Source organism: Sinocyclocheilus grahami, unplaced genomic scaffold, assembly GCF_001515645.1.
Source record: "Sinocyclocheilus grahami isolate Dianchi unplaced genomic scaffold, SAMN03320097.WGS_v1.1 scaffold701.1, whole genome shotgun sequence".
Taxonomy (NCBI): Eukaryota; Metazoa; Chordata; class Actinopteri; order Cypriniformes; family Cyprinidae; genus Sinocyclocheilus; species Sinocyclocheilus grahami.
Window position 1 is genome coordinate 429,371 of NW_015505880.1, and position 23,866 is coordinate 453,236.

Here is a 23,866-nt window from a genome sequence, read left to right on the forward strand (position 1 = left end):
TACATATATATGTATTTGTATTATTTTGATACTGCCAAAACATTCTTGCATTAAGTAATATAATTCAACTAATTAATATAATTAAACCAACCCATTAATAGCAATAATGATAAAATAATTAATTTTAATAAGTATAATAAATAATAATAATTATTATTATTATTACTATAGATATAGTAATATATAAATATCTTTATTATTTTTAATATTTTGCTACCGCCAAAACATTCTTGTATTAAGTAATATCAACATAACCCAATAATAATAATAATTATTATTATTATTATAAAAATATTCTTTCATTAAGTAATATCATTAAGCTAACCTATTTATAATAATAATTATAAAATTAAAATTAATAATCGTAATAATAATAATAAAATATATATTACATACAACTAACAATAGAAGTGAATGGGACTGATCTGTAAACATCAAAATACTCACTATTTTAACAGTTTAGCCAAAAGATGTAAGCAATATACATGCCAACATAATTTTAACATTGAAAAATGATTTACTAACCATTTTTGTGCAGTTCTATATTGAAATTAGAATAAATGATACATAAACAGCTTGACAGTTGATTCCAGTAGAGTTTGATGTTATCATACGGCTAAGCTAACACGCTAATAAGCATAAAAATACATATCACATGCAATTATTGAGTAAAATACTGCCTTACATTTAACTATTTTATAGTGACACCTTTCAGTAACTCGTCCACCTTTTTCAGGCTGTTTCTCGTTAAGCTCAGCGCAATGCATTCTGGGATGAGTTCACTGAAGTTTGGCTTTAAAGCAGCACCTACGTAGGCAGCTTACTAGGTTTGGAACAGTCTCAAGTCCACTAAAAAGGTCAAACGCCTCCTGTATGTGCACATGTCAGACTTTAGTTCGTATCGGATTCAAACAAGCCCCGTTTCAGATCTGGATGTCGCGAACATCTGGTTTGTACTCGCGGTGTGACGTTACAAGAATTGCTTTCTGTAATCGTCCGAATCGGTTATAATTTTCAGTGACGCTGCTTGTTTTCGGTCTCGTTTATTGTAATGCAGAGACATTGCTGTGCGACGCAGGTGCGCTACTGATGGCGAGACCAGACGCTTTGCTCGTCGAATAACACGTTCAGAGTTTCTCACGACTCTGCCAGTCGAGGAACGAGAACTGCTGATAAGACTCACGGGAAAGAGCCATTTCCTGTTGAAGGGAAGAACAGGAAGTCCTCCGCAACAAACACACACTTCCTATTTCTAACAAAACTCAAAGTCATCGTTAGCCAATCGTCCGCTAAATGAACTACAACTGTGTGTTTCTTCAGACTGTGGGCACTTTTATACTTTTATACGGCAGGGATTGTTTTTAAAACTATATTATGAAACATTGAAGCTTTCTATTATTTTTTTTTTAAATAAGATAGATTTTATATTTTGTTTCTTTTCCAAAAACTAAAATATGAAAAGCCATCACAGAAATTAAAGAATTTAAAATAAATACAAAATATTTTTTTGTTATTTATATATATATATATATATATATTATAATTATTATTAATTATTATATAACATGTACATTATATATAGTATAAATTTTTTTTAAATTCTTTTAAAATTGAGTTTATTTTTGTAATATATTTCTATTTAAATAAAATCAGATGTTATAAAGATTTATCATATATATATTTTTTCTTTGTATATTCAACACCCAAAGAAATACTATCTAAATTAAATTAAAATTGAATTTATTTTTGAAATATGATATAAAATATTCATAAGTATTCTTTTTTTTTTTTACTGTTTTTTTTATTGAGTTTATTTTTGTAATATATTTCTATTTAAATAAAATCAGATGTTATAAAGATTTATCATATATATATTTTTTTCTTTGTATATTCAACACCCAAAGAAATACTATCTAAATTAAATTAAAATTGAATTTATTTTTGAAATATGATATAAAATATTCATAAGTATTCTTTTTTTTTTTTACTGTTTTTTTATTGAGTTTATTTTTGTAAAATATTTATATTTAATTAAGTTAAAATGTTATATAGATTTGTATGACGGTTTTTTTCTTTGTCAAAAATTCAAAATCCATCAAAGAAATAAGTAAATAAAATTATGTATTTTTATTTTTTGAATCAATTTTTTTAATATATATTTTTATGAATATCCTGCAATTATCTGCCTTTTTATGTATAGATTTTATTGTTCTCCCTTGCACCAAAACTCACACTAGTCCTAAAATACGAAAATCCATCACAGAAATATTAGCTACATTTACTATTTTCACATCTATATATATATATTTACACATATGAATTACAAATATAACATGAAACATAAACCATTTTAATATTTATTGTGTGAATATAATTTACACCCATTTTTATACAAATTACAAGGCTCATCCAATTATTTAAAAACGTATTTAGAGATAATGAGAATCATAGATATTACTTAACTAATATGGTTACTAAACATATTACTTGATTATTGTGTTACTAATATTGTTTTATCGTCTGTCCTTTCCAATTATGCTAAAAATATCATTTATTTGTGCATATTTACTATTTAGAATGCATAACATGAAATTAGCATCATCTTTAAATGCCATTTCCAGCACTATAACATGCGTGAGTCCACAGATCCCATAGTTCAATGAACACGCTCGTAGCCAATCATCTGTAATCAGGAATAGACACTCCTCTGTCTGAGCTCTGAGTGAGATGAGCTGTGACGCGCCTCACCTTGTGTCTCCGGACAGATGTACATCTGAAGACGGTCGTGCCCTCGCTAGCTGTCGAGCCCTATAGCCTTCTGTTCTACCTGCGATCAGATATGTGACCTCTAGATTTACATCCTCTGTCAGGAGTCTAGACTGAGGCGAGTAAAGGCTAATCCAGATTGTGATCCGAATTAACAGCGAGCACCATTCACACTCACAGTTTCTGGGGGGGGGTTGGGTGTGTGTGTGTGTGTGTGTGTGTGTGTGTGTGTGTGTCTCTCTCAGTGGTAGAGCATTGCATTGGTGGTGCAAAGGTCGTGGGTTCAATTCCCAGGGACACACATATTTTAATATATATATATATATTTATTTATTTATTACAAATAAAAAATTTTTTTTATTATATATATATTTAGAGAGAGAGAGTTTATTTCAATTTTATTTTAATTATATATTAAAGCAAAATATTATTAATTATAATTCATTATTATTAATATACTTATTATATTTAATTATATTATAAAAATAAAATATTTATAATCTATTAAATAAAAAGAAATATGTAAAGAAATACATATAATTAAAATAAATACAAAAATATGTATAATTATATGTTTTTAATTCAAACTAAATATTATTAATTCAATTTAATTATTCCATTTATTTGTATTATTATTTGTAAAATGTTTAAATTTTAATCCACAAATATATAAATATTTACATTTTTATGTTTATTTAAATTGTATTTTAATTCATTAACACAAAATATTATTAAATGTCCTCATTTGTACGTCGCTTTGGATAAAAGCATCTGCTAAATGACTAAATGCAAATGTATTTATTTTTATATTATAATATGTACTATTTTTATAATATAATATTTTTATTATGTTAATATTAAAAATATATTAATGTATGATAGAAAATAAATGTATAATATTAATCTATGTTGTGATAAATGTTTATAAATAAATATAGTATTTATATTGCATTATATTATTTTATTTGTATTATATATTTTATATTTATTTTACAAACATAAGCATAAGCACACATAAGCATAATATGCATATTATTAATGTACATATAGATATTTTAATGACTTGTAAGGTTATAGTAAGTACCTTAGTACCTTAAGTAATAAGGTTCCTGCATTGTTTTGTAGCAGTAATTGTTACAGACGTTATCGTATTTTGGCAGAAACTGTACACACCATGGTAAATGTTCCACCAAATGCACTGTGTTTATTTGTGTGTGTGTGAGCATGTGTATTTTGTCAAGTGAACACTCAGCAAAGGTCAGTGATTCAGTACTACTTCACTACTTTTATCGGTATATTTACTTTATTACAGCTAAGTGTTTATGTTAACAACAAACACATTTGTTATCTTGCAGCTATTTGGAAAAATATCCAGAAAGGTCATGTGATATTTCACCAGTTTCATCCTAAAAAAAAACCTGTTCTAGCGTCCAAATGAGAAGCTGCTGTTGGCCTCACATGGCTCATTTTATTTCCAGTATTTTTCACAATAATGAGGTAAATGTTAACCCTAAAGTTAAAAGAAAAAATAGAAATTATATTTATTATATTATTTTTATGACCATTAAGCATGATAATTAAACTCATTTCCCACTCATTTTTGATTTATTTTAATGTATTTTGTTTAAATTTATTGAAACATTGCTTTAAATTAAATAATAAAGTATAAATTGAACAGGGTACAACAAATACTAGAATTGCACAGCGGAAATGAGAATATTTGATTAATCAAGTCCGAACAAACAATAACTTCCTATTTCTTTCTTTTGATTTTGGGGTGAAATATGACCTAAACATGTTCCTGACAGATTTCTTGATTCACTCCCAAAATATTTAGAGAGATCTGTATATTATTTATGGGGGGGGGTGAATATATTTAGTATCGACATTATGCAAGTAAATACGTTCCTGGAAATTGCCTCCAACATTCCCAGATGTTACATTCTGGTTATTCTCATTGCCAAAATCCATTGGTTTTTGTAAACATTTCGAAATGACAAAGTCCGTAGCGACGTCAATGTTTGCGCCGTAGTGATTGTGTTTATTTTATTGACTGACTCAAGTGGAGTTCAAGCGTTGGCTCGCGCTCGGCGTTCCTCTCATCACCCTCTCGTTATTTTTCCTCTCAACAGGTGTTTATTGCGCAGACCGTGCTGTCGGGCAGCGAGCTCGATGGTCACCACCTGCTTCTCTGGCTTCGGTTTGCGACGGGGAACCAGGTCCTGGATCCCTGGGTCTACATCCTATTCCGACGTGCCATACTGAAGCGCATGGCTCCCAAGATGGACTGGTCTCGCGGCTCCATCGTCAGCCTCTATCCAACCATCTCAACGTCCCTCCGCAAGCTCACACGCGCCTCTCTTGGAGGAACGATTGAACGTTTGGATCATATCCGGCTGAATCCAGACAAAGCCAGACAAGAGGATATGCCTCTACATGTGTTGGACGCCAATGTGGCGTCTAGTTCCATTTAGCAGCCAAGACTAGCATTTACTTTGTACTTCATTAATGATTCGATGTCTAACATGGCACCCAATGTAGGGCGTGACCCACCTTTTGAACACTTTTGTTGGTGCATTGCTTTTCGGAGCGGTGCCGATGGCCGGCCTGGCCAAGAAAGTCTAGTCAGACACGTTCACGAAGCGTATATTTGAGCTCTCAAGATGTGGCGAACTCACGTGAACTTGGAGAGTGAAGCTGTTGAGGAAAACGTACTGTAGGAACTTGAATGGGAAAGTGGGCGGGGCTCGGTTTTTCCAGTTGGCCGGTGATTGGATAAGGAAAAGTGACCGGTGGTTGGAGGAGAGGGGTTGGAAAATAAGTGTGTTTGGTGATGTCATTTTGGGGGTGGAGCCTTTGCACAATAGTACACCCAATATACTGTAGTTTATTTCGCCCACTTTTTCATCAGTTCCTGGAGTTTTTTGCATACATTTACCATTCAGGTCTTCGTTAAAGAGTTTAACCAATCCATGAACCAAAGCAATCAGCTACGAGGTGGATCACAACATTGCAAACTCTGATTTAAAGCAAAAAAAGTATTTAAAAATAGGACAAAAAGGCAATAATGTGAACTTAATGGCTTTAATAAAACAACTTGCAGTAGAAACTTGAAGGCTTGAGTGGGAAAGTGGGTGGGGCTTGAATTTTACCAGTTGGCCAGTGAAAAGGGACATTTGGTTGGAGGGGGAGGGGTTGAAAAATAAGTGTGTTTGATGATGTCATTCTGGGGGCGGAGCCTTTGCACAATACTGTCTGCCCACGTTTTCAGCAGTTCCTCAAGTTTTTTCCAATTCATTTCCCATTCAAGTCTTCGTTAAATAGATAACCCCAACCATGAACCAAACCAGCCAACAACAAGGAAATGATGTCATTTTGGAGGTGGAGCCTTTGCACAATATCTCCCGCCCACTTTCAGCGGTTCCTGGAGTGTTGTTCCCAGAGGGATTTTTAAAAGTTAAAAGCAATGAACCAAACCAACCAACTAGGAGGTAAATCACAAAATTAACTCTCATTTAAAGCAAAAATGTATTTAAAAATCTGATAAAAAGACAAGACTGTATACTCAAAGGCTACAATGAGAACATACAGCAGAAAAGTGCAGACTGGGCTCGATTTGGGATGACTGGGCAGTTTTGGCTCGCTTCCCAGACAAACACCCTCCTTTTCCTTTCTGATAAAAGACTTTGAGGACCACACTCTTGGATAAAATGGCAGGCAACTTTCACCACAAAAGCGATTCTGGTTTATTTCTGGTGTTGTCATGGAACATTTTTGTCTTTTGAGGAATTAAACAAGTATTATTACCAGCACAAATTTGGCTATTCTTGCGTGAGGCGACACAAGGTTAGCATCAAATGCTGTCAGAGTGAATAATCTGTTTTGATCTCGCATGTAAACCCGAGCATTGCTGCATAAAAATCATTATTCAACCTTCTTGTGTTTGGATTGCTTCGGCCAATTGTTCTCTTAAGTATTTGCATCTTCGGTTGAGATCATTTTTGGCAAGCAGCGTCGCTAAGACCTAGCGCACACTGCGAACAGAATCTTATTAGCTAGTGTACACTTAAGACAGTTTCTTGTGTGTAAACAACATGGATTTATGGTCATTTTTAATTATAGAGCTGTTTGGCCAACAGTTCCATGTTTTGACTTGCGACAAAAAAACATGGCTTGGACTCAGTGAACGTCTGGTGTCTGCGACTTCTCAATAGCGTTCACACAAAAGTTGGCTACAAACAAGGGGTTTATGTTCGCAGACCGTAATCATGATGATAAGCTTCTGTCTTGTAGTGTCAATTAAGGATCAGTAATGTCAACTAGATTCATATCAGCTTCTCCATTCTGCAATAATTTCACGGCTATGACTGCTAATGCTAAATAAGCATTAGCATGACTAGCTGCAAATAAACCATGTTAAATTATTAAAATGAGTACCTTCGGTAATATACTGTTTTTGAGAGTGGGAAAGTGGGCGGGGCTTGATTTGATCAGTTAGCCCGTGATTGGATGATGAAGAGACAGTTGGTTGGAGGGTGAGGGGTTAAAATATGGGGCGGAGCCTTTGCACAATATGCTCTGCCCAATTTTTCAGTAGTTTCTGGAGTTTTTCCTATTCCTTTTGCCCATAAATGTCTTCGTTAAAGAGTTAAAAGCCACAATCAAACCAACAAGCTACGAAGTAAATCACAAATCTCTGATTTGAAACAAAAAAGTATTTGAAAATTGGACAAAAAGACAAAGATAAAAGATAGTTTACTTTGAAGTACTACAATCCCATGAAGGATTACGAATGACTTAATCGAATTAGAAACAATGGCGAAATAGAAAACTATTTAAGATCTGATTTGATTGATTTATATAGATTGTCTATATAGAAATGACATATTGTACATTTTATTGCGAAATATGTGTGCGTGCGTTTTTGTGACAAATGAGGACATAAATGTGTATAATGACAAAGGTATGACATAGGTATTACAAGGAGAAGGTGACTTTTCAGGACATTACCCCATGTCCCCACTTTTCAAAACGCTTATAAATCACACAGAATGGAGTGTATTGAAAATCTGAAATAGCAGAAAGTCTCCTGTGAGGGGTAGGTTTAGGGGTAGGGTTGGTGTAGGGCAATAGAATATACGGTCTGTACAGTATAAAAACCATTACGCCTATGGAGAGTCCCCACTTTTCACAAAAACAAACCTGTGTGTGTGTGTACACAAATATTTAAGTAGTTCGAGAGTATAGAGAGGTTGCCATTCACAGAGTTGGGGGAGCTCTTTTTTACCTGTCGCCATTCTCTGATTGGTGGAATTTTTCTGCAGAATCATGGGTAATGTAGTTTGTTCACCAGGAATTCTGCTGTTTAACATGATTTTTTTATTTTTTTTTATTTTTTATAAAAGTTGAAATAAAAAGTTAAAATGAAGTGGATATACCATTGCATAACGACTGCGTAGCTCACAGTAGTTTTGTCTGTAACGTTTACCAAAAAAAATAAAAAATTCCTCTATGGAGAAAATGAATGGGACTCTATAAGACCAAAAATTCGTTTTAACAACGTAAATAGGGTCAATTTTGATTTCACGTTGACTAAAGGAAATTTGTGAGCCATTTGTTGCTCTCTTTGTTGTGTATGAAGTGTGAATGTACAAAAAGTCAATTTGTGGTATATCTTTGCACATATTCAAATATGTCACATCAGGTCATCTAAAAGGATTGTAAAACAGGATATACAATACGCAAACACATTTAGTAGATTTTTAGGTTAAATACACATTGGATGTTCATAGAATTGATTAAATATTTATTATTCATATATACACAAGCTAATCGTGTCACAAGATCTGTCATTAATCGTAAAAGATCATTCATTTCACCAGTAACACCATGTATTTATACATAACACAACAGACATCAAAACAAACAAAGGCTAGTCTAAGCTAAGCTAACATATACTAGTTCATAATATGTTCTAAAAGTAAAAGTTATCTTGTAAAAGATTGGTTTATATCCTAGCTAGCTATACACATTGGTGGGAAATCCAGTTTGACCTACTGCATACTGCTTTACACACTTGACGTTTGCGTTAGCATGCCGGTTAGCCGCTAATACCTTGACGTTCTCCTTCCTCAGGATAAAGGTGGGAATTGGGAGGATTGTGTATATGAAAACAGATGACAGACGTCACAAATCAAGCTTGAATGTCTCTCAGATGTCTGACGTACTCTGAAAAACACAGACGAGGAAAAGCATGTGCTGGTGTGAGATGGCGTTAGCGTGTAGCGTCTGACCGTTAGCTTCTAATGGTGTTTGTCCGGCGTCAGGAATAAAGACCTGCTAATGGTTTTCTGTAAGTGTGTGTGTTTGAGAGCTGCCCGTAAATAAACTCCTCCTGAGATGACCCGCTTTATGTGTTTTCTGAGTGCTTTCCGTACACAAATATAGTCTAGATCAACAAATATCATCAGTCATGAAACGAGGGCTGGACGTTTCGTTAGTCAGCGTGGACCAGTTAGCTCATGCTGGTAGATCGCATAACTACGTGTGATTCTTAAAAAGCATCATTATCCATTGACAGTCATTCAAAAGTAACTATGTATCGGGACTAATTAAATTGCAAGAAAAATGTGCAATTTTTAATACTTCATTATTTTTTTATATACTTTTGTAGTGTTTATTAATATTTTAAAATCAATTTTATTTGTACATTCTCAGTTTTTTTTATAAATTTGGATTTAATAATTTTATGTGCTTTTGTCATATTTAATTTTTTAAAATATATATTTCTCTATTGTTCCAGAGTTTATATTTGTTTTTATTTGTTTGCCAGCACAGCAGTTTTTAAAATTATTTTGCATGTTTTTCATCTAATATTTATATTTCATTTTATTTCAGTTACTGAAAATGATTACAATTTTAAATAAATTTGCTATGTATTACCAAGAAATAAACAGCAACTCATTATCTAAATACACTTACTTTTTTCTGATCTTTGATCAAATGCAAATGAATCATTAAAGGAATAATCAGAAAAAATTTATAAATTAGATTGTTTTCAAAATCTATTTGGAAATGAGCGTAGATAAAATAATATAAAAAATAATAGATAAATATACTATTAAATAATATGTATTAATATAATAATAATTATTAATATTAATAATATTTAATATTTTTCTATTGATTTTTTTATATTTGATTATGTATATTTGCAAAACTAGCATATGTAATTCCTAAATTTAGCTATGTAAATAAAAAAATATCAATAAAAGTGTACCAAAATGATGCCTATGAAAACACATTTGACTACAGTACCAACACCTTTTTCCCTACAAAATATCTTTGTCACGCATTACCTCTAAATGCGTCCATTCTTCACGTCTCCCATAGCGCCCCAAACGTCAAACAGAAAGACGTCAGGAAAACCGAAGTCACCCAGAACGGAGTCGAGCGCCTCGGCGAAATCATCCGGGTTCTTCTTGTTCCTCCCAGCTTCCACGATGGTAGTCGCTGTAAGACGCGAATGAGATACAAAATCAGAAATGTAACATTGCTCAGCAATGGATGTTCTGCAGTGAATGGGTGCCGTCAGAATGAGAGTCTGATAAAAACATCACAATAATCCACACCACTCCAGTCTCCAATCTTGAGATTGCACCAAAAAAAACATACGAGTCCATAATCAAGTGCTTGATCTGTGCAGATTTCTCTCCTGATTCAGACCAGACCACTTTTTCACTAGAAGCGTTATTATGGATTGTATTGTAGTTAAAAAAGTCTTAATGATGGATTTATTTGAGCCTTTGTCTTCTCCAGATGTTAACTGCTGGACTGGAGTGGATTGCTTGTGGATTATTGTGATGTTTTTATCAGCTGTTTGGACTCTCATTCTGACGGCACCCATTCACATCCATTGGTGAGCAAGTGATGCAATGCTACATTTCTCCAAACTTGATGAAAAAACAAACTCATCTACTTCTCAGAAGGCCTGAGGGTGAGCTCGTTTTAGCACATTGTGATTTTTGGGTGAATTATTCCATTAATTCGTTTTTTGGAAGGAGTTGATCCCATGGGCCACAGATTGCTTTCACTAATGCTCAAGAATTTATGGGAATCCCAGAAATGTTCTGCTTGAGTCTCGCAGGCCTTTTACGGTAAGGTTCTCACCGAGCTCGAGGTCTCGAATCCCCATGTAACTCTCCAGGAGGTCGTCGACCTTCTTGATGGCCTTGTCTTCGAACTCGCTGGGCTGTTGGAAGACAAACGGTTGGAGATGAGATGAAGAGCAAGCTTAAGGTTGAAAAGGCCTGGGATTTGCACCCTGACTCACGATTTCCTCCAGCGTGGCCGATCCTTTGGAGCGCAGCCGCAGCGTCTCTTTCCCGCTCACCATTTTGCCCTCGCTGGACTTTGGCGCTCGCGTCCTTTGGCCTATCATGTCTGATCAACACACAAACACAAACACACTAAACCTTTCAACGGCTTCGGCGCAATAGAGATTGCCATCTGGGCACAACGGAAAAACAGATTGAATCATCCATAGCGATTAATGAAAGAAATTCCCAGCTTGGCTGTGAGATTTCTGAGACATCGTGCGACTCGTATCCGCTTTGAGATTACTGTAAATGTAAGCATGATATTTTATTAATATATAACTTTTGTTTAGTTTAACTTGATGTACTGAAATAAACTAAAACTGAATTGAAAATAAAAACAAAATAGACGTTTTAAAAGGAACAAAACCTAATAAAATGACAAAAACACAAGAAAATTACTAAAACTTTAACAACAACAAAAATGAAAATGGAAAATATAAGGATAAAAACGAATTCTATATTATAATCAGTTTATTTAGGTGAGTAAAGTAGGGGATTCAAAACAACGATTCACTGATTCACAGCATTTTCGTTTCAAAATTGATATTAATTTAATTATTTTCTATTGAAATTTTCCTTCTCAGGCCAAAATTACTCTATATTCAATATTATATATTGAATACACATGTATACACATACACTACCAGTCAAAAGTTTTTGAACAGTAAGATTTTTTATGTTTTTTAAATAATTCTCTTCTGCTCACCAACCCTGCATTTAAATTTTTTTATCCAAAAAACAGTAATATTGTGAAATATTTTTACTATTTAAAATAACTGCTTTCTATGTGAATGTATTTTAATAGTGGCATTCTAATATGCTGATTTGCTGCTCAAGAATATTTAGTAAGGATGCATTAAATTGACCAAAAGTGATGATAAAGACATTTCTAATGTTACAAAATATTTCTATTTCAGATAAATGCTGTTCTTCTGAACTTTCTATCCATCAAAGAAACCTAATAAAAAATAAATAAAGTTTTTGCAAAAAAGATAACTATTATTTTTTATTTTTCAAATATCATGTTTTTTATTATGCCATCATGTTTTTGTGTTTTATTGTGTTAGCTGTATTTTTTTGTTATTTTTACTTTATATCAAAATAACCCAACTGCAGTTTGAGATTAATTGGAATGCACAATGAAAAAACATGATTTTTGAAAATTGTTGAAAATGGAGTTATCTGTTTTTGCAAATGAACTCTTCAATTCTACTCAGCTGTTTTCAACATAATAATAATAATAATAATAATAAATGTTTGAACAGCAAATCAGCATATTAGAATGATTTCTGAAGATCATGTGACACTGAAGACTGGAGTAATGATGCTGAAAATACAGCTTTGATCACAGGAATAAAATAGATTTTAATATATATTACAATCGAAAAATTTTATTTTACATCATAATAATATTTCACAATATTACTTTTACCCTGTATTTTTGATCAAATAAATGCAGCTTTGATGAGCAGAAGAAACTCCTGTGAAAACATAAAAAATCGTTCTGATCCCGCTGCTATGAGCATGTAAGAAATAGTGCTGCTGCAAATATAACATACATGAAATAACCCCCCACAAAGCAAGAGACATAGAAGGGACAAAACAAGCCAAAACAAGAACAAAACACCCCGCAACAAGCAGATCTATCGCCAAGACATTTGTACTGCTGCTGTTCCGAAGAACCATGTGAACCGCCTGTATTACTACCTATGTGTGACTGGGCTACTACGCCGATCGGCTTAACGCTAGTGGCCTATGGCTATGTGAGCCTTGGCTACCACGCCGACAGGCTTAACAATAGTGGCCTATGACTATGTGTGCCTGGGCTACCATGCTGACCAGCTTAACAATAGTGGGCTATGACTATGAGAGCCTTGGCTACCATGCCGACTGGCTTAACAATAGTGGCCTATGACTATGTGTGCCTGGGCTACCACGCCGACCAGCTTAACAATAGTGGGCTATGACTATGAGAGCCTTGGCTACCATGCCGACCAGCTTAACAATAGTGGGCTATGACTATGAGAGCCTTGGCTACCATGCCGACCAGCTTAACAATAGTGGGCTATGACTATGAGAGCCTTGGCTACCATGCCGACCAGCTTAACAATAGTGGGCTATGACTATGAGAGCCTTGGCTACCATGCCGACCAGCTTAACAATAGTGGGCTATGACTATGAGAGCCTTGGCTACCATGCCGACCAGCTTAACAATAGTGGGCTATGACTATGAGAGCCTTGGCTACCATGCCGACCAGCTTAACAATAGTGGGCTATGACTATGTAAGCCTTGGCTACCACGCCAACTGGCTTAATGCTAGTGGCCTATGACTGTGTGAGCCTTGGCTACCACGCCAACCGACCGGCTTAACAATAGTGAGCTATAACTATGTGAGCCTTGGCTACCACGCCAACCGGCTGAACAATAGTGGCCTATGACTATGTGAGCCTTGGCTACCACGCCGACCGGCTTAACAATAGTGGGCCATGACTCTGTGAGCCTTGGCTACCACGCCGACTGGCTTAACAATAGTGGCCTATGACTATGTAAGCCTGGGCTACCACGCCAACTGGCTTAATGCTAGTGGCCTATGACTGTGTGAGCCTTGGCTACCACGCCGACTGGCTTAACAATAGTGGCCTATGACTATGTAAGCCTGGGCTACCACGCCAACTGGCTTAATGCTAGTGGCCTATGACTGTGTGAGCCTTGGCTACCACGCCAACCGGCTGAACAATAGTGGCCTATGACTATGTGAGCCTTGGATACCACGCCGACTGGCTTAACAATAGTGGGCTATGACTATGTGTGCCTGGGCTACCACACTGACTGGCTTAACTCTAATTAGACGTGCACTATGTGTAATGTTTAATTAACAAAATGGATATACATTGCAATCCGATAGATAAGACCCCAGCACCCACCTGAGCAAATAACATAATTTAGTAATTTGATAACTGCTGTTACTTTCTCCACTTCATCAGTCCCAGCGGCAGAGTAAACAGCTGCTAATTCATGTTTGTGCAATGATGAGATGGACAAAGTTAGCCGATGCATGCCATTTTACTCTCTCGTGCAGATAAAAGTTGTCAAAGCTACAGTGCACAAAAACCCCTGGGTGGACTGACCTGAATGAACTGAAATAAAAGCAGAATATAAAATGTTCTTTCTCTGTTTTCTGAATTACACAGCACAGCGAGAGCACACGTAGCACAAGCACATTTCTCTGAACTACACTACCCATAATGCATTTCTCTCTGAACTAACAGTTACAGCCATAGATAGTAATCTTCAGTGTCTCCCACAACACTGTCATTGATATGACTGTGATAAGCATGTGCTTCTGAAGCTGCGTGCAGCTGAAATCAACCACACACTCAACATAATGAAAACATCGATCTTAGAAATAACAAACGTGAACACTGGGATAATCGCTGATGTATATGGCGAACCACAGTTGAAATGCATACACAAGAATGTTTAAGAATATTTAATTTAACCTGTTTCATGTCCATTACGATCGGCTTGTCCTCAGAGTGATTAAAAATGCTCTGAACTGCGTTTTGCTCCAGCTGAATAAACACAAATGCTAAATGCTGCTGCTAATATGCTTAATATTCGCTCCTGCATACAATGCAAACTGCTAACATGACACTTAAGCTTCAAAACATTTGCAAATCTTTTGTTTCGAATCAGTGTTTTGGAGCACGTATCAAACCGGCCAGGTCACGTGATGTTAGCAAATGAAGCTTCGTTACATCACACTGTTTCGAAACGTTTCGAAACTCCGATGGTTCACCACTAGGGGGTGTTGATCTCAAAGTGAACCCATGAACCACTTCTGGTTGCCCAGTTAATCATGTAACATGAAATCCCACGAAATTTTACTATAAAAATAAAGAATTCAGGGCCAGATGTTGTGGGTTAAACAAAAGATCATAAACTTCCCTTTAACACAGATGGCTATATAGTTTAAAAAATGTGTAAAAACATGCAGTACTTTCAACCTACAGGCTTAACAATAGTGGCCTATGACTATGTGAGCCTTGGATACCACGCCGACTGGCTTAACAATAGTGGGCTATGACTAAGTGAGCCTTGGCTACCACGCCGACCGGCTTAACAATAGTGGCCTATGACTATGTGAGCCTTGGATACCACGCCGACTGGCTTAACAATAGTGGGCTATGACTATGTGTGCCTGGGCTACCACACTGACTGGCTTAACTCTAATTAGACGTGCACTATGTGTAATGTTTAATTAACAAAATGGATATACATTGCAATCCGATAGATAAGACCCCAGCACCCACCTGAGCAAATAACATAATTTAGTAATTTGATAACTGCTGTTACTTTCTCCACTTCATCAGTCCCAGCGGCAGAGTAAACAGCTGCTAATTCATGTTTGTGCAATGATGAGATGGACAAAGTTAGCCGATGCATGCCATTTTACTCTCTCGTGCAGATAAAAGTTGTCAAAGCTACAGTGCACAAAAACCCCTGGGTGGACTGACCTGAATGAACTGAAATAAAAGCAGAATATAAAATGTTCTTTCTCTGTTTTCTGAATTACACAGCACAGCGAGAGCACACGTAGCACAAGCACATTTCTCTGAACTACACTACCCATAATGCATTTCTCTCTGAACTAACAGTTACAGCCATAGATAGTAATCTTCAGTGTCTCCCACAACACTGTCATTGATATGACTGTGATAAGCATGTGCTTCTGAAGCTGCGTGCAGCTGAAATCAACCACACACTCAACATAATGAAAACATCGATCTTAGAAATAACAAACGTGAACACTGGGATAATCGCTGATGTATATGGCGAACCACAGTTGAAATGCATACACAAGAATGTTTAAGAATATTTAATTTAACCTGTTTCATGTCCATTACGATCGGCTTGTCCTCAGAGTGATTAAAAATGCTCTGAACTGCGTTTTGCTCCAGCTGAATAAACACAAATGCTAAATGCTGCTGCTAATATGCTTAATATTCGCTCCTGCATACAATGCAAACTGCTAACATGACACTTAAGCTTCAAAACATTTGCAAATCTTTTGTTTCGAATCAGTGTTTTGGAGCACGTATCAAACCGGCCAGGTCACGTGATGTTAGCAAATGAAGCTTCGTTACATCACACTGTTTCGAAACGTTTCGAAACTCCGATGGTTCACCACTAGGGGGTGTTGATCTCAAAGTGAACCCATGAACCACTTCTGGTTGCCCAGTTAATCATGTAACATGAAATCCCACGAAATTTTACTATAAAAATAAAGAATTCAGGGCCAGATGTTGTGGGTTAAACAAAAGATCATAAACTTCCCTTTAACACAGATGGCTATATAGTTTAAAAAATGTGTAAAAACATGCAGTACTTTCAACCTACAAATCATATGAAAATAAAGAATTCAGGGCCAGATGTTGTGGGTTAAACAAAAGATCATAAACTTCCCTTTAACACAGATGGCTATATAGTTTAAAAAATGTGTAAAAACATGCAGTACTTTCAACCTACAAATCATATGCCTTAAAAATTACAAAATGAGCTTACGATAGAATTAAAACCACCTCCTTCCTGAATGATAACACTAATCTTGCCTGCAGATTTTTATTGACGGCTCTAATGAAAACACTTAATTAATGAAATAATTAGATAAATCAATTAATTCATTAAATAATTAATTTATTTCATTGTGTGTTAAGGGTTTGATTATACTTAAATAAAACACATAAAACAAGCACCAATATTTAATAGTATTTAAGTGTTTAATTTATTTTATTATTTATTTTTTAAAATGTTGTTTCTAAAAAAAAAAACATTTCCGTTTGTTTTGTAAGTTTGGTCTGATATTTCAATGCTTTTAAAACGTTTTCACCAGCAGGTGTCGCCAGCATGTGCTGTTTCAAGTGCTTCGAAACATCGAATAATTTTTCGAAGCAATTGGTTCAATTGATTCAATGCTTCGAAAAGCTTCGTTTCACCCATCACTAGTTTAAACTTGATTATGGTTGCTCATTTTTTTAATTCAATTAGGCACGCAATACATCCAGCGATATGGATTAGAAGAGCATTCACTTATCTTAGCTGTTGATTTCGCTGGTGTTTACATATAGTCCACAAGACAAAAAAAATAGCTGAAATTATTCAAATAACCCCGTTCAAAAGTTTGGGAACCCTTGGTTCTTAATGTGTGTGGTTAATGATGACAGAATTTTCATTTTTGTGTGAACTATCCCTTTAAGTGCCAGGGGGTGAAAACTTTTTGAATTGGAAGATCAAGGTAAATTGTACTTAATTTGTCTTCCGGGAAACATGCAAGTATCTTCTGTTGCTTCCAAAGGGCAGTCCTAAATGGAACAAAATTATATTTCAACAAAATAAGACAAATGTGGACATCTTCATCCTGTTCAAAAGTTTTCACCCCCATCGTGTTTCCTTCCGGAGCATCAGTGGATGCTTGAACCTTTTTTAATAGTTGTGTTTGAGTCCCTCAATTGTCCTCAGTGTGAAAAGGTGGATCTCAAAATCATACAGTCACTGCTGGAAAGGGTTCAAATATGCAAAAGATGCTGGAAAACTGAAGAATCTGCAGGAGCTGGAGGATTTTTCTGAAGAACAGTGCTCAGTTTAACTGTTCAGAACAAACCAGTGATTTATGAACAACCATCACAAAACCTAAAAACAGTGGTGGATCATCCAGATAACCACACACAGTATTAAGAACCAAGGGTTCCCAAACTTTTGAAGGGGGTTATTTTAATTATTTCAGCTTTTTTTTTTTTTTGTCTTGTGGGCTATATGTAAACATCTTTTAAGTAAAATATCTTACTCGGGACAGTACTAAATAAAAAATAACACGCATTTTGCATGATCTCTCTTATTTTGTTACAATTATTCACATTTTCACAGATTCTGCAAGGGGTTCCCAAACTTTTGCATGCCACGGTATGTATATACAGGTCTCTCCATTTATTTTCAGGAAGCTTCTAATTTACAATATAGTTCAATTACAGTAAAGCTAAATGTTTAAAACAGAAGTTAGCTTCACTACAAGCTACAAAGAAAAAGCTCTGAAGCTGCTTGAGGAGGCGATATCGTTTTAAATATGCAATGCTAAAGTAGAAAGGGTAGACTAAACTACAGTCATGCTGCTGAAAATAGCCAGGAATCACTACTTGTAGCTAGTTAGCAAGCAACAGAATTAGCAGCCAGTGGTGGCCATTTTTCCTTTGATCTTCTATGTACAAACACGGCGAGGGAATTGTGCGCGCCTCTTTCACAAAGGCTACTAATCCATCACTCTAAAGCATCCAATTAGCTAATGCTATAATGATAATCAAAGGCCTTTCGATTATTAACGGCGGTAATTGGCTGTCACAGACAGCAGAGGCTTGTTCAGCATTTGCTCAGTCTGCCAAGCGTGGCGAGATTTACATGAGTGTTTGTTTCTCTGTGGGAGAAAGTGCCTCGGCTAATTATTAGCATTAACTACTTTGAGTCTGTAATTACCAAGCGGCAACCTTCCGCTCTCTCTTGTGAAGCCAACACGGAAGTGACTAAAACTGCAATTCATCGACTGGCTGCTAGAGCAGCTGGCTGCAAAAGGGAGTCAGTCCCATACACTCCGGAATAAATACAAAACTAGACAAACTAAAACTGAAAATGAGACATTTATAATAAATAGTATAGTGAATAAATGAAATAATCATAACTAAAGGACATATGAAAGCATTTAGAAAATAAGGTGCATTAAAAGTCAATAAATCCTTGATTGATATGAATATTTTAATTAAAAACATATCTCCACATACTATTCAGTACAATTCTAGTGCATTTAATCTATGAAATAACAGCAGAGTGAGCGAGTTTTTGGATATGGTAATATTAAACTTATTTGAGTGAATAAAGCACCATATTTCAGCTATTGTTTTGTTAGGGTGGGTACACAAAATGTTATTTTATCCTTGCTTCTAGAAAATCCTCAATCTATATGCTTTCTAATAGCTTCATGTGGCCGTAAACGTTTAAATGTAATGTTGCTTTAAGCACTATGCATCGTTAAAGTTTCACCTTCGCCGTGACTAAGCGGTAAATGTGGCGTTTACATGGAATAATCATAATATGAGTTTACCTTATGGTACGAACCCAGAGTCTCCGCATCAGTAAAGCGATAAAACAAGCATCTTCCATCCGAAGACTTGTTGCATTTCGGGGGAAAGCAAAAAAAACAAAAAAACATTGTCGAACAACATAGTTCCAAACCCGTATAAATTTCTTTGTTCTGCCGAACAGAAAGGGAGATATTTTGAAGAAAGTTTGTAACCAGGCTGTTTTGGGGCACTATTGACTTCCATAGTAGGAAAAAAAAATACTATGGAAGTCAATGGTGCCCCAGAACTGCTCTGTTTCCCACATTCTTCAGAATATCTTCCTTTGTGTTCTGCAGAACAAAGGCATTCATACAGGTGTGAAACTACTTGAGGGTGAGTAAATGATGACAGAATTTTCATTTTTGTGTGAACTATCCCTTTAAGTGCCAGGGGGTGAAAACTTTTTGAATTGGAAGATCAAGGTAAATTGTACTTAATTTGTCTTCCGGGAAACATGCAAGTATCTTCTGTTGCTTCCAAAGGGCAGTCCTAAATGGAACAAAATTATATTTCAACAAAATAAGACAAATGTGGACATCTTCATCCTGTTCAAAAGTTTTCACCCCCATCGTGTTTCCTTCCGGAGCATCAGTGGATGCTTGAACCTTTTTTAATAGTTGTGTTTGAGTCCCTCAATTGTCCTCAGTGTGAAAAGGTGGATCTCAAAATCATACAGTCACTGCTGGAAAGGGTTCAAATATGCAAAAGATGCTGGAAAACTGAAGAATCTGCAGGAGCTGGAGGATTTTTCTGAAGAACAGTGCTCAGTTTAACTGTTCAGAACAAACCAGTGATTTATGAACAACCATCACAAAACCTAAAAACAGTGGTGGATCATCCAGATAACCACACACAGTATTAAGAACCAAGGGTTCCCAAACTTTTGAAGGGGGTTATTTTAATTATTTCAGCTTTTTTTTTTTTTTGTCTTGTGGGCTATATGTAAACATCTTTTAAGTAAAATATCTTACTCGGGACAGTACTAAATAAAAAATAACACGCATTTTGCATGATCTCTCTTATTTTGTTACAATTATTCACATTTTCACAGATTCTGCAAGGGGTTCCCAAACTTTTGCATGCCACGGTATGTATATACAGGTCTCTCCATTTATTTTCAGGAAGCTTCTAATTTACAATATAGTTCAATTACAGTAAAGCTAAATGTTTAAAACAGAAGTTAGCTTCACTACAAGCTACAAAGAAAAAGCTCTGAAGCTGCTTGAGGAGGCGATATCGTTTTAAATATGCAATGCTAAAGTAGAAAGGGTAGACTAAACTACAGTCATGCTGCTGAAAATAGCCAGGAATCACTACTTGTAGCTAGTTAGCAAGCAACAGAATTAGCAGCCAGTGGTGGCCATTTTTCCTTTGATCTTCTATGTACAAACACGGCGAGGGAATTGTGCGCGCCTCTTTCACAAAGGCTACTAATCCATCACTCTAAAGCATCCAATTAGCTAATGCTATAATGATAATCAAAGGCCTTTCGATTATTAACGGCGGTAATTGGCTGTCACAGACAGCAGAGGCTTGTTCAGCATTTGCTCAGTCTGCCAAGCGTGGCGAGATTTACATGAGTGTTTGTTTCTCTGTGGGAGAAAGTGCCTCGGCTAATTATTAGCATTAACTACTTTGAGTCTGTAATTACCAAGCGGCAACCTTCCGCTCTCTCTTGTGAAGCCAACACGGAAGTGACTAAAACTGCAATTCATCGACTGGCTGCTAGAGCAGCTGGCTGCAAAAGGGAGTCAGTCCCATACACTCCGGAATAAATACAAAACTAGACAAACTAAAACTGAAAATGAGACATTTATAATAAATAGTATAGTGAATAAATGAAATAATCATAACTAAAGGACATATGAAAGCATTTAGAAAATAAGGTGCATTAAAAGTCAATAAATCCTTGATTGATATGAATATTTTAATTAAAAACATATCTCCACATACTATTCAGTACAATTCTAGTGCATTTAATCTATGAAATAACAGCAGAGTGAGCGAGTTTTTGGATATGGTAATATTAAACTTATTTGAGTGAATAAAGCACCATATTTCAGCTATTGTTTTGTTAGGGTGGGTACACAAAATGTTATTTTATCCTTGCTTCTAGAAAATCCTCAATCTATATGCTTTCTAATAGCTTCATGTGGCCGTAAACGTTTAAATGTAATGTTGCTTTAAGCACTATGCATCGTTAAAGTTTCACCTTCGCCGTGACTAAGCGGTAAATGTGGCGTTTACATGGAATAATCATAATATGAGTTTACCTTATGGTACGAACCCAGAGTCTCCGCATCAGTAAAGCGATAAAACAAGCATCTTCCATCCGAAGACTTGTTGCATTTCGGGGGAAAGCAAAAAAAACAAAAAAACATTGTCGAACAACAATCTAAAATGCGGGAAACTATTAACTGGTTATTCTAAAATTAATTGTATTACAAATTATACTACGATTGGACAATACTGTAAATTGATAAACTGTTCGGCGTGATGACGTTTAATGTCTCAGACAGCGACTGTAGTCCCATTTAGCAACCGTCTTTTTAAAAGGGGTCCTATTATGCTCTTTTACAAAGTCTTGATTTTGTTTTGGGGGTGTACTAGAACATGCTCTCATGCTTGATGGTTTGAAAAACGCATTATTTTTCACATAATTTACACTATTACAATACCTTTCTCCCCATCCTGGCACAAACGGCTCGATTAGTTCCGGCTTTGATGAAGGTCCGCCTTCCGAAAAACAAAATGTGTTGTGATTGGTTCGCTGTCCCAGTGCGTTGTGATTGGCGAACAGCTTAGATGGTGTTTCAGTACTGCCACGCCCCTTCTCCGTCTTTCAACAAAAGCTTTTGGCGAATGCGGGACTGTACTCCCTCATGTTGTGGAAGCTGTCCTCAGTAAAATGCGCAGCACACAATAGCAAATTGGGGTTATAATGCTCAGGAACAGAGTTAAAAAATAAATTGCAACCACTGTTTCCCGACATCATTCGCTTTCGGAAGCCCAAACAAAGACGTTTGGGCACGGAGGTGAAAAAAACTGCGTTTCAGGTGGTCGCGCACCGGACGAGAAGCGCAGCGTCGCGCCACGTCTTTAAAATTCAAATACATTATTTTCTCTGAGTGTAGCACACCGGCGGCATCATTCAGCGTCTGTCCGCGGTGCCCAGCTACGTCGTGTTGTACTTGTAAGAATTGTTCTAGACATGCCGAAAATTTTACGCTACAGCACAGCAGCTCTTCTTCTTCGTTTTCTCTGATGACGAAGCTTTCCCCCCAACCCTTCGAATTTCTGTAGGCGGGAATTATTTTTAATGATATTATAATGAGCCGCTTTGTGATATCACAAAGCCCGGAAAACAAACGCTGTAGTCCAAACGAGCCGTTCGTTGTAGTTCTTAAAAAGGGATTTTTTTTTTAAACGAAATATCTCCCTTTGGAGTGGACTTTGAGATTTGTAACTTTCTAGATCTTTTTTATGCCCAAACATACACACTACACACTGACTAAAATTTAAAAAGTGAAAAAGCATAATAGGACCCCTTTAAGAAATGTAAAAGTTTTTAAAAAAACACGATTGGGGTGTAACTGGTGTGTTTTATGTTGTAGAATAAAACGTGAAAGTATCTTGAGCTTGTGTGAACCACGGACCTTATTTTAGGGGATTTAGCCAAACTCCCATTCAAAAAACCCATTGACTCTGGGAAGATGGAACCGGAAGTGCTAAAATGCTAACTCGACTCTGGGTTTTCGCCTACAAAGTGACTTCATAATTCCACCACTCTATTACCAGCTCGTTTATGGAGGCCAGTAGTTCATAAACACGCGGATCAGACGCGCTGTAACTGCTTTCTCAAACACGCATTAGAAAAACCCTGGCAAAGACGTAGGTTTGATTTTGGCATTGGTGGGGACATAACAACATAAATTATTGCTGTAGTCGCTGGATATTGGTAGAGACATGTCACAACATCTACTAAATTCTACACCCTTAAAGGGGTCATATGATGTGATTTCAATTTTTCCTTTCTCTTTGGAGTGTTACAAGCTCTTGGTGCATAAAGAAGATCTGTAAAGTTGCAAAGACTAAAGTCTCAAATCCAAAGAGATATTCTTTATAAAAGTTAAGAGTCAGCCACGCCGACCAAAAACGGCTCTTCTAACACACCCCCACATGTCTACATCACTATGTGGGAAGATTTGCATAACGCCGCCCAAATGTTCACGCAAAGAAAGAAGGCGTAACTTTTATTCTCGCTGTAGTATTGTTGCCGCCGCCACCATGTCATGAAGACTATGTGTGTTTCGTTGTGAAAGCGAAACTTCTTTGTTTGGCCTTCCAAAAGAGGACACGACTAGAAATCAGTGGTTAAGTTGTATTTACAACACTGTTCCAGAACACTTCAACACAAATATTCAGATGTGTGCAGCGCACTTTATGAAAGACTGTTTCCTGATCCTGGGAGAGTAGCCTACAATGCCAGCTGTTCTGACTCACAGACTGTAAGTATGTTTTCATATTTAAAGGATTTGCCACTGATGATTCAAACG

General features: G+C 36.0%; 2 protein-coding genes across 2 annotated transcripts in view; one reads left to right on the forward strand and one right to left on the reverse strand.

Moving 5' to 3' along the window:
• LOC107559829 (thromboxane A2 receptor-like) overlaps nt 1–6,698 on the forward strand; it is a 14,742-nt gene extending 8,044 nt beyond the window's left edge. Inside the window, exon 3 of the mRNA XM_016243818.1 lies at nt 4,899–6,698. Coding sequence (XP_016099304.1) covers nt 4,899–5,240 — 342 coding nt within the window. The 3' untranslated portion in view covers nt 5,241–6,698. The remainder of the gene's footprint in view (nt 1–4,898) is intronic.
• Nucleotides 6,699–8,582: 1,884 nt separating this feature from the next.
• Nucleotides 8,583–23,866, reverse strand: part of LOC107559818 (PDZ domain-containing protein GIPC3-like) — a 31,941-nt gene continuing 16,657 nt past the window's right edge. The window contains exons 4-7 of the mRNA XM_016243788.1: nt 11,099–11,208; nt 10,936–11,017; nt 10,125–10,278; nt 8,583–8,994 (exon numbers count right to left, since the gene is read on the reverse strand). Of these exons, the coding sequence (XP_016099274.1) occupies nt 10,127–10,278; nt 10,936–11,017; nt 11,099–11,208 (344 nt within the window). The 3' untranslated portion in view covers nt 8,583–8,994; nt 10,125–10,126. The remainder of the gene's footprint in view (nt 8,995–10,124; nt 10,279–10,935; nt 11,018–11,098; nt 11,209–23,866) is intronic.